The 12,648-nt window shown below is 35.6% G+C and overlaps 1 protein-coding gene across 1 annotated transcript in view; it reads right to left on the bottom strand.

Moving 5' to 3' along the window:
* Window positions 1-12,648, bottom strand: part of WDR49 (WD repeat domain 49) — a 102,964-nt gene that overhangs the window by 45,319 nt on the left and 44,997 nt on the right. The window contains 1 exon segment of the mRNA XM_024741892.1: window positions 2,937-2,942. Coding sequence (XP_024597660.1) covers window positions 2,937-2,942 — 6 coding nt within the window.

Here is a 12,648-nt window from a genome sequence, read left to right on the forward strand (position 1 = left end):
CCTCCCGGACCGGGGCACGAACCCGCGTCCCCTGTATCGGCAGGCGGACTTTCAACCACTGCGCCACCAGGGAAGCCCTTCTTTAATTTTTTTTGAGTTATGGTTTTCCCCGTAACACCAAATAATAGCTGTGTGTGTGTGTGTGTGTGTGTGTGTGTGTGTGTGTGTGTGTGAACACAGCATATATTAATCATACATTGAATGACATTCTCCTCTGAAAGTAATGCAGTTACTTACACTCATTTTCTCCCTTTCTCTTCCCATTGCCCCAATCTAAACATTGTATTTTTTTAGTCCTATTGTATTATGCTTTAAACTAATACACTTACACATTAATTACCACACTATCAATATAAGACAGTATCTCTCTGCTCACTAATATGTAAAATGAATACCTTAGGGTCCTCAAGGACCTCTTTAAGCAAAGTGCTCAGCATTGAGCCAGTATTTCAGGAGTGTTCTAACAACAGTTACAGGCACTGTGACTTCTTTAAAGCAGTCTACTTTTACGTGAGCTGATTAAGCCACTCCAACATGCATTGCCCTTACCTTGGGGTCCTGACTGAGCAAAACTCTAAATCTTATTCCCATGAACAAATAATCAAGCCAGACATCTAGCATCCTACCTTCAAAAATCTGATGTTGTAAGCTAAAACTAGGATTTTTCTAGTTTCAAAGTGTAAAGATATAATCTTGAATCCTAATTCTATTATATTGATAATTCCTCCCTGATGTGTCCACACATCCCATGGAATACAGTAGATGGTCAATAGATATTTTCTTAATTTGTTGAAGGTTGTGGTTCATTTAACAACTACGCTTTTATCCCACTCACTGTTAAAAATATTAGCTAGGATAAGTCCAAAAATATAACACTTCCATAAAAAAGCTTGCCTCACTTCTACATGGTTATTTACCCAATTGCAGATCTCAACTAATTCACATTGAAATTTTATGAGACTTTTTCAAACATCTTGCAGAAATGAGTATGCTTGATGTATAGGGTAACCTCTCCATTTACTAACACTTATAACAAACTTAAACTGACCTAGTCAAATTCTACCAGATAAGCAGCATTACCAATCCCTCTAATCCCAAGAATATATATTTATAAAGTAAATTGGGTTTTCTTGGCAAGAATTTTTTATTAAACAACTTATTCTAGTTCTTAAACCTTACTATTTTTATTTAAAACATTCTGGCCACTCTCCAGAAAATGTTTATCCTCAAAAATATAAACTCTATAAGAACTAAGACTTGCAAATATATTTCAAAGTGTTCTAAATATAAATAGGATTGATAAGCTATTATTTTGAATGTTAAAACCACATAGATTAGATGCATCTAAGATTAGATGCATCTAGATCATTCTCAAACACCCATATAACTTACAATAGTCATATCAGCATTGTTCAAAATCCTGTCTTGTTTGGTATGGACTCCCTCCTAAAAAGCTGAAATTAACTTCATTTCAGAAAAATACTCTGGGGCATGGTTGAGTATAGATTAACAATAACTCAACAGTATTAATGGACTATAATTTCCCCAGAATCATTTTCTGCATGTTGTTCAAATCATTTATGTCAACTTTAATATTTCATTGACATTTAGTCACATAAATTAAATGAAATATTAAAAATAGATGAGTGATAACCTCTACTCTATGACAGGTGAGTTCTTGCTATTAGCAATTAAAATTAGAGGTGCGTTTTTTAAGCAAAATGTGTATATTCATTAATTTTTCTTAAAATTAGTTTTTACTTTTCTTCTTTCCCCTCTTCCCTTGAAGAACCCTTGACTCTCATAATTAGTGATCCTACTAAGTCCCCTTCCATCTTTAATTCTCTAATTTTTCTTTCCACTGAGAACCAAAGCCAACAACATTTATATACTGTCATCAATGTATAAAACAGTGTTTCAGCATTCTCCCAGAAATCATATCATGGTAGGTGACCTCCCATATGCTTTTCAATTTTTTCTACACTTCACATTCTATACCAGTGGTTCTTAATCTTGACACTAGAAACACCTATGCTGTTTAGAAATTGCTTATGTTTGAGACTTTTCTCAAACCTATTAAATCAGACTCTCTGAGGATGGGGCTCAGGTATTAGTTTTTTGGTTTTTTTTTTTTTTAATTTCTCAAGTATTTTCATTGTATTGTACTTTAACTTCTCAATTTGGTTTTACGATCAACGCTAATCTCCTTGAACAAGACATCTTTCTCTCAGCTTAATCAGTAATACCATGTGGCTTGGCTTTAAACCAGATAACTGTACTCCCCTATTCAGTCTATATCTTTTTAATCAAGAAAAAATCTCACATTAATTCTATTTTATTAATCAAGTCCTTTTGCAAAATATCACTTAAATATCTAGTTAATATTTGAGAATCCTTGATTTTCCTTTTTTTGTATTCAAATTGACTTCTGAAATAGAATTAGGTCACATTTCAGAAAGCAGTATATTTAATATCATTTTCCATTCCGATATCCTAGAGAAGTTTTCTTTATTCTTAGTAGGAAAAATAAAGAAATTGGTAAACACCCAGGCTTAAAAATTATAATTGAGGAACTGATTATTTTTTAATTTATATTTTCCATATATTTTTATCTAAACTGTACTTTTTATTTTCATCATGATACCTGAGAACTTGTGATGCTTGTCCAAACTCAGACTTACTAAGCCTAGTCCTTGAAATGCTTTACATAGGGGCTCTTTACTTCATCTCCATTTTTATAGTATTAGGAAGAGTAAGCATCCAAGCTTGTGATTTTATATCAAGGCAAAATTTAGCTTTTCACATAATGATAAGGACTTATTTTTCTACTTAATCTTTATCTTGTTTCAACTGTTACCCAGTTAATAATGCAGGATTATAAAAGCAAATCCTGTATTATTCATATACACTAGCCCTAGAAACCAGTGGATTGGGACTCCAGACTCCAGGCATCTCGACCCTAGTTTTAATATTCCTCAGGTCTGTCAGCTTAGGTATATTATATTACTTCTCCATTTTCTCACCTTTATATGGAAGGGGACGCCGCCAGCTCTAAAATTCTGCCAATTTTGTCTAGAATGTACTGAAATTGCTAAATCCATTATCTATAGATTCCAAAATAACAACTGAAGCAATTTCAAGAAGGTGTATTGTGAAGATTGGACTAAAGAAATGTAGTCTGATTTTACAAAAAATTTCTTCCTGTCCCCTGCCAGAGATGGACAGAATCGTTTCACATAGGCATAATACAAGTATAATGAATAAATAATAAATAAATTAACAAAGCTTTTCTTTTATCCTATAAATATTAGAATTATAAATGGGTAACTTCATGGATGGGTGGGTACAAAAATATATGTATGGATGGATACAGAATCTGTTTTCAGTGCACTTTTTAAAACCAAATCAGCATTATGTACATATTGGCAACATGTCCAGATTTAATTCAAAGTAGTTAGGGGGAAAAAAGATTCATAATTTCCTAATAATGATATAAAAGTGAGGGAAAAGTAGAAGACAGACAGAGAACTGCATCAAAATGAGATTTGTTTGGCTGCATCAAATATTTGCTACTAACTCCTACCATCCTGTAGGGCATAGATATAAAATGACAATAAGAAAAAGAGAGAGAGAGCGTATATATCGCTAAGGGGATTTTGAAGACAGCAGCGCAGCAGCCCAGTTCTCCAGGATAATCCACAAAGATGGATAGCCTACTTGCAGATAATAGGATAACAGGAACTGAGGGCATTGGCTTTCCTGAATATACCTTTATGTATTAACAAGTCTATTTATTTAGAATTTAAGCCTTTGGATAATCCACAAAGGCATAATCAGTGAATGCTTAAAGGCAATTTTGTTTGACATGATATATGCTAGCACACATATTCTACTGAATAGCTCAGCTAATGTTTTTATCTTGAAGTAATATAACAGATCTTCCTTTAAGAAATATTTTTGCCATTTTTTTCCTCAGGATTGAGGTCCACCTTAAAATATTAGTGGGAGGTTAAAATCTTCTCTTGTGCTATTCATTGTTAAATTGTTACCATAGCCATTATCATCTTTTTATCATTCTTTTCAACAAAAATAAAAGAAGACATACAGCTCTAGGACACAGATTTCTATTGTGTGTCTGTTTGTGTATTCTATCATTGACCTTGAAAAAGTCAAAATGTTTCTTAATGCTATGAATTGTTCTGCAAAAATCTCATTAATTTCCCAGTTGAAGTTCAGCAATAAATTTAACTAATATCAACATTTTATTTAATTGGCTTTCTTTTCAGAACAAAAGTCCTTTGGGGAATTGTTAAATTTCAGTTAAATTGATTTTTTTGCTATTACCATTGCTCACATAACACAGAAAAACATAACAGAATTTTTCACAGGCTTTAAACAAAAGTTTTCTAACTTTGCCTTTCAAAGATCACTGTTCCTCTTTTACTTCACAAAATAAACCTAAACACTTTAAATTTTTTTCTTTCTTTTTTAACTCAATATTTATACTAACAACTGCTTGGAAGAAAGTAAGTGAAAACCAGCTAGAACAAGGGAATCTTGGTTCAATTATCATTCCAGACTAGGTTTTTGTGGGGGGCCTTCCTGCTTCAAAGAAAAGCAACTCTGAATAAAACATAATTTCTGCTGCCTTGCTGGACCTTCAGGGATTGGAGACAATCGCCACAGGTCCAAAAGAAGAAGGAGGAAAAAAAGAAGCAAACTTCACAAGGAGACAGTGGACAGTAGGCATAAATGAGTAGACTATAACCAGGAGAGAGGGCAGACAGCAGAAGCAAGAAGAACTACAATCCTGTAGCCTGTGGAACAAAAAACATATTTACAGAAAGATAGACAAAATGAAAAGGCAGAGGACTATGTACCAGATGAAGGAAAAAGATAAAACCTCAGAAAAACAACCAAATGAAGTGAACATAGGGAACCTTCCAAAAAAGAACTCAGAATAATGATAGTAAAGATGATCCAAGACCTCAGAAAAAGAATGGACACAAAGATCGAGAAGATGCAAGAAATGTTTAACAAAGACCTAGAAGAATTAAAGGACACCTAGAAGAATTAAAAACCAAACAAACAGAGATGAACAATACAATAACTGAAATGAAAAATACACTAGAAGGAATCAAAAACAGAATAACTGAGGCAGAAGAATGGATAAGTAACATGGAAGACATAATGGTGGAATTCACTGCCACGAAAGAATACAGAAAAAGAATGAAAAGAAAAGAAGACAGCCTAAAAGACCTCTGGGACAACATTAACTGCACCAATATTAGCATTATAGGGGTCCCAGAAGGAGAAGAGAGAGAGAAAGGACCTGAGGAAATATTTGAAGAGTTTATAGTCAAAACTTCCCTAACATAGGAAATGAAATAGCCACCCAACTCCAGGAAGCACAGAGAGTCCCAGGCAGGATAAACGCAAAGAGAAACACATTGAGACACATAGTAATCAAACTGACAAAAATTAAAGACAAAGAAAAATTATTAAAAGCAACAAGGGAAAAACAACAAATAATATAAAAGGGAACTCCCATAAGGTTAATAGCTGATATCTCAGCAGAAACTCTACAAGCCAGAAGGGAGTGGCATGATATATTTAAAGTGAAGAAAAGGAAGAACCTACAACCAAGGTTACTCTACCTGGCAAGGATCTCATTCACACTCAACAGAGAAATCAAAAGCTTTACAGACAAGCAAAAGCTAAGAGAATTCGGCACCACCAAACCAGCTGTACAACAAATGCTAAGGGAACTTCTCTAAGTGGGAAATACAAGAGAAGAAAAGGACTGACAAAAAGAAACCTAGGGCTTCCCTGGTGGCACAGTGGTTGAGAATCCGCCTGCCGATGCAGGGGACACAGGTTTGTGCCCTGGTCCGGGAAGATCCCACATGCTGTGGAGCAGCTAGGCCCGTGAGCCATGGCCGCTGAGCCTGCACGAAGCAAAAGCAGTTCTAAGAGGGAAGTTTATAGCAATACAAGCCTACCTGAAGAAACAAGAAAAATCTCACATAAACAATCTAAGCTTACACCTAAAGGAACTAGAGAAAGAAGAACAAACAAAACCCAAAGTTAGTAGAAAGAAAGGATCATAAAGACCAGTGCAGAAGTAAATGAAATAGAAACAAAGAAAACAATAGCAAAGATCAATAAAACTAAAAGCTGGTTCTTTGAGAAGATAAACAAATTGATAAGCCTTTAGCCAGACTCATCAAGAAAAAGAGGGAGAGGACTCAAATCAATAAAATTAGAAATGAAAAAGGAGAAGTTACAACAGACACCGCAGAAATACAAAGCAACCTAAGAGACTACTACAAGCAACTCTATGCCAATAAAATGGACAACCTGGAAGAAATGGACAAATTCTTAGAAAGGTATAACCTTCCAAGACTGAACCAGGAAGAAATAGAAAATATGAACACACCAATCACAAGTAATGAAATTGAAACTGTGATTAAAAATTTTCCAACAAACAAAAGTCCAGGACCAGATGGCTTCACAGGTGAATTCTATCAAATATTTAGAGAAGAGCTAACACCCATCCTTCTCAAACTCTTCCAAAAAATTGCAGAGGAAGAAACACTCCCCAACTCATTCTATGAGGCCATCATCACCCTGATACCAAAACCAGACAAAGATACTACAAAAAAAGAAAATTACAGACCAATATCACTGATGAATATAGATGCAAAAATCCTCAACAAAATACTAGCAAACAGAATCCAACAATACATTAAAAGGATCATACACCATGATCAAGTGGGATTTATCCCACGGATGCAAGGATTCTTCAATATACGCAAATCAATCAATGTGATACACCGTATTAACAAATTGAAGAATAAACACCATATGATCATCTCACTAGATGCAGAAAAAGCTTTTGACAAAATTCGACACCCATTTAGGATAAAAACTCTCCAGAAAGTGGGCATTGAGGGAACCTACCTCAACATAATAAAGGCCATATACGACAAATCCATAGCAAACATCATTCTCAATGGTGAAAATCTGAAAGCATTTCCTCTAAGATCAGGAACAAGACAAGGATGTCCACTCTCTCCACTATTATCCAACATAGTTTTTGAAGTCCTAGCCACGACAGTCAGAGCAGAAAAAGAAATAAAAGGAATACAATTGGAAAAGAAGTAAAACTGTCACTGTTTGCAGATGACATGATGTTATACATAGATAATCCTAAAGATGCCACCAGAAAATGACTAGAGCTAATCAGCGAATTTGGTAATGTTGCAGTATACAAAATTAATGCACAGAAATCTCTTGCATTACTATACACTAATAATGAAAGATCATAAAGAGAAATTAAGGAAACACTCCCATTCACCGCTGCAACAAAAAGAATAAAATACCTGGGAATAAACCTACCTTTGGAGGTAAAAGACCTGTAATCAGAAAACTATAAGACACTGCTGAAAGAAATCAAAGATGACACAAACAGATGGAGAGATATACAATGTTCTTGGATTGGAAGAATCAATATTGTGAAAAATGACACTACTACCCAAACCAATCTACAGATTCAATGTAATCTCTATGAAATTACCAATGGAATTTGTTACAGAACTAGAACAAAAAAATCTTACACTTTGTATGGAGACACAAAAGACACCAAATAGCCAAAGCAGTCTTGAGGGACAAAAAAACAGACCTGGAGGAATCAGATTCCCTGACTTCAGACGATACTACAAAGCTACAGTAATCAAGACAATATGGTATGGGCACAAAAACAGAAATATAGATCAATGGAACAGGATAGAAAGCCCAGAGATAAACCCACGCACATATGGTCACCTTATGAGAACCTGCTGTATAAAAATAAAAAAGTAAAAACTATAACCAGGAGCCTGAGCCTTGGACCAGCAGTGAGTCGGAGGCACTGAGGCAAGACTGTTCAATTAAAAGGACAACAGGGGCTTCCCTGGTGGCGCAGTGGTTGAGAATCTGCCTGCCAATGCAGGGGACACGGGTTCAAGCCCTGGTCTGGGAAGATCCCACATGCCGCGGAGCAACTAGGGCCGTGAGCCACAACTATTGAGCCTGCGCGTCTGGAGCCTGTGCTCTGCAACAAGAGAGGCCGCGACAGTGAAAGGCCCGCGCACCGCGATGAAGAGTGGCCTCCGCTCGCCGCAACTGGAGAAAGCCCTCGCACAGAAAGACCCAACACTGCCAAAAATAAATAAATAAATTTAAAAGGACAACAAATAAGGAAAATGCAGTAGCCTCAGGACAGTAGCTTTACTCATTTTCATTCTGCAGAGACAAACACAAATCTTCTCTGGAGGAAAGCATTTTCAATTTCATTCCTCAGAATGCTTATAGTTTAGCAATAGCAAAAAATTGAGGTAAAAATAAAAGATACCAAACATAGAAAGGAAACAATAAGGAACAATTCACCATAAGGAAGAATCATCAGAATAGTAAATATCTAATTTGGATCCCCAAGGACTCCAGGTATTAGAATTATTTGATAAGAAAATGCAGTAATTAATATGAAATTAAAGAGCTAAAAGTCAAAATCCCCTAAATGAGCAAACAACAAAAGAGCATACAAAATTACCAGGCAGTTAAAAAACGTTTTAGGAAAAAATTGTTACATTTTAAAACTCAATGTATAGGTTATATAGAAAGTGGGCACATCCCATTATAAACATTCCCATAAAAGTCAAGAATATGATAAGATGCCACCTGAAATGTGCAGGAGAAACCTCAATAAGGAATGGGAAATTTTTGTACAATTTTTCTGAAAGGCATTTAAAAAAATGAATAAATGGATAAATACAGGGTGTGCTTTCTCAATATTTTAAAGATGTCACCTATCAAATTCAATGTAAATCCAATCCAAAAATTAATATGGTTTTTCATGAAACATGAACACTGATCCTAACATTTACTTAGAAGGATAAGATGCCAGAGGATTGTTAAAATTAAAAACAAAAAAACCCCACAGAAGTAGGAATTTCTCTACCAGATATCAAAACATACAATAAAGCTATGCTGGTTAAAGCAGTGGTGTACTTACGCAGGAAAAGGCAAATAGACTAATGGAAAGAATAAAGCATCCAGAAACAAATTCATGTATACCTGGAAATTCAAATGATAACAATGGAACTTCAAACCAGTGAGGGAGAAAAATTTTTCAAAAGAAATTATTCAAAAAAACCTTGGATGTCCATTTGTAGAAAAAAAAACATTTTACACAAAAATAAACTGCCAAGTTAAATGGAAAAAAAAATTCGACAACAGAATAAGTATTAGCAGAAACTAAAGGAGAACACCTCTATAAATATGAATTGTGGAACATGTTCCTAAGCTAGATACAAAACCAGAGCCACAAAGAAAATCATTTCTTGGACTCAACTTCATAAATATTTAAAACTTTTGAATGATAAAAATTACATAAACAGGGCTTCCCTGGTGGCGCAGTGGTTGAGAGTCCGCCTGCCGATTCAGGGGATACGGGTTCGTGCCCCAGTCCGGGAGGATCCCACATGCCACGGAGCGGCTATGCCCGTGAGCCATGGCCGCTGAGCCTGCACGTCTGGAGCCTGTGCTCCGCAACGGGAGAGGCCACAACAGTGAGAGGCCCGTGTATCGCAAAAAAAAAATAATAATAATCACATAAACAAAGTTAAAAGATGTATGCTTGAAAGAGACAAGATATTTGCATCATATATAATAAAGGATAATCAATATATCTTTCAAACTACTACTATTGATAGTATTCCCGAGTCCAGTTGATAGGATAAAGGGCTTGATCAGATAACGCACAAAAAACAAGAAATATAAATGGCTAATAAATAATTGAAGAAATTCATCCTCATTTTTTGTCCATTAGGTTCACAAAAGAATGAACACATTAGTGGTATCTATCATTGACAAGAATGTGGGGAAAGAAACACCTTTACACACCTCTGACGTGTATACCAATTGGAAAAATATTCCTGCATCTAAACCATCCTTTAAGAATTGAATCCCTGTTGACCCAATAGCATCACTTCTAGAAATGTATCTCAAAGAACATATCACAAGAAATTAGTTATGTGGTCTTAAAGATGTGTGTGTGCATGTGTGTGTAAATGTGTGTGTGTATGTGTGACAGTTGGTTAGAGATAATATCTATTATAATCAACAGGTGATTGAATAATTAAATTATGACCATCCATACTATGAATTACTATGTAGCAGGTAAAAATTCAGGTCTATGTATACTCACATTGAAAGATCTCCAGGAGATATTGTTTAGCGAAAAGCAAGTTGCAAGAAAGTATGTCTCACGTGATGCCACTTACATAAAAATTAATAATACATACTACCTTGTATTTGTATACACACATAGAATGGTATACAGTATATAATAATAAATTATAACACCACATATTATTATAATACAATATGTTATAGTATATAAGTATGTGATATAAATATAAGACAATACACATCGTGTTAATAACAGATATTTCTTGGAAGAGGGATTGATTTGAAGGGGGCGTGAAGAAAAGGGATATTCACTTCTTGTACTACATGCTTTCTCATTTGTAATTTTTACAGAAGAGCATTAATCTGTTTACTTGGCATAATTTAAACAAAATGAAAGTGGCTTTGTCTCTGGATGGATAGAGGAAAGTTGAGGAGAGAGGGTACGCAGAAGGGGAATGAAGACACACAGGTAAGAGCTAGTCACCAGCACAAGAGTCTTTGAATTTTCCTTCCCAACCTTGGGTGCACAATACAGAAACCAGACTCTGGGAAAAATCAAAACCTCAAACAAAAGATTAAGTTACAAACTGATCTGATTCTGGTGGCCAAATCAGGATAAGTAGCCCAGGAGAGAAGAGTTAGGAGCAATAGAAAAGCCTAATCAGATTCACTGGTTGAGATATTTCCCAGAGGCTTTGAAAATCCTTTTACTCCCATGGTGATTCCTCCTCTAAATGACCAAGTTACTGGCTCCCAGCAGGGCCTTGCCATCAGTGATTGCCATCTTAGGAGACAATTTAGGAGTCCAAAGCAAAATGCAATTGGACTATTACTTATACCAAATGCTATAGGGATAAACTTATTGCTTAATAATCACTGGAAAGCACAATAGAGAAGTTTTCCAAAAAAGAACTGAAGTAAGTCTCAGGAAATTATTTGGATCTAAATTACTTTGGTCTGAAAATCCTCTAATTTAGCAATTCATAGACCAAAATATGGTTCAATCAAAGGCTCTTTGAAAAAAGAATGCTTTCTCTCATTTTCCCTGTTCCCTAAATTAACCCTAGTCCTATAAAATATCCAAAAGAATTTTATGCAATAAAACAAAGGCTTAACCTGGTAGCTGAAAGCTCTGTTGTTTGTTGTGAAGACATACAGGCTAAGATTATTATGCATTTATCGAAGTGAAATGGATTTAGACTAATGTGAAAGACGGCATGACAAGCTTCATTACAATGTAATGGTTTAAAAGTCAAAGCAAATATAGGATGATAAAACTGACTTGAAAGAGGCCAGGTAGTCTTAACATTGATGATAGCTATACACAATCAATTCTGACTCTAAGAACATTTTTTCACTTGCTTTTAAAGTTACAATACCTTTCAGGGAATTCTATAATGATAAAATATCTGTTATTTCTTTCATATTTAGCTTTGATAAAGATTTGTTCATTTAACTAAGATTTATTGAGGACCTACTATGTATATGGCACAACCCAAAAAGAGAGCTGCAAACCTCGTGAATCCTGTCGGTTAGTTGATAGTTACACTATTTTATATGCTTTATTCAACATGTATTTAATGTATATTAATATGCGCTAGATACTGGGAAACACAAAAATGAATTCAACAAATAATCTTTGTCTTTAAGCACTCAAAATACAGTGAAAGATAGAGTATACACATACAACCTTCAAGTATACATGTCAGGCTGTGTTAAATTCAATAATGGGGGACTTCCCTGGTGGTTCAGTGGTTAAGAATCCGTCTTGCAGTGCAGGGGATGCCGGTTCGATCCCTGGTCAGGGAAATAAGATTCCCACATGCCGTGGGGCAACTAAGCCCGCAGGCCACAACTACAGCAACAAAGAGCCCACGCACCACACGGAAAGATCCTGCACGCGCAACTAAGATCTGAGGCAGCCAAAAAAAACCCACAAATAAATAAATATTTTAAAAAACAAATTCAATAATGGGAGTTAGAACAAAGTGCTAAAAGATCTCAGAAAATAGAACAACTAAAAGCTAAGGCATCAGAAAAGTCTTCATTCTGAATTTCTTTGGTATTTAAGATTCACAGTAATATGTATTCACTTCAAACTGTCAAAAAATAATCACTGGGGCTTCCTGATGGCGCAGTGGTTAAGAATCTGCCTGCCAATGCAGGGGACACGGGTTCGAGCCCTGGTCCGGGAAGATCCCACATGCCACAGAGCAACTAAGCCTGTGCGCCACAACTACTGAGCCTGTGCTCTAGAGCCTGTGAGCTACAACTACTGAGCTTGTGAACCTAGAGCCCGTGCTCCGCAACAAGAGAAGCCACCGCAGTGAGAAGCCCACTTGCTGCCACTAGAGAAAGCCCGCATGCAGCAACGAAGACCCAATGCAGCCAAAAAAAAAAAAAAAAAAAAAAACC

The sequence above is a fragment of the Neophocaena asiaeorientalis genome, unplaced genomic scaffold (genome assembly GCF_003031525.2).
Source record: "Neophocaena asiaeorientalis asiaeorientalis breed wild unplaced genomic scaffold, Neophocaena_asiaeorientalis_V1.1 scaffold211, whole genome shotgun sequence".
Lineage (NCBI taxonomy): Eukaryota > Metazoa > Chordata > Mammalia > Artiodactyla > Phocoenidae > Neophocaena > Neophocaena asiaeorientalis.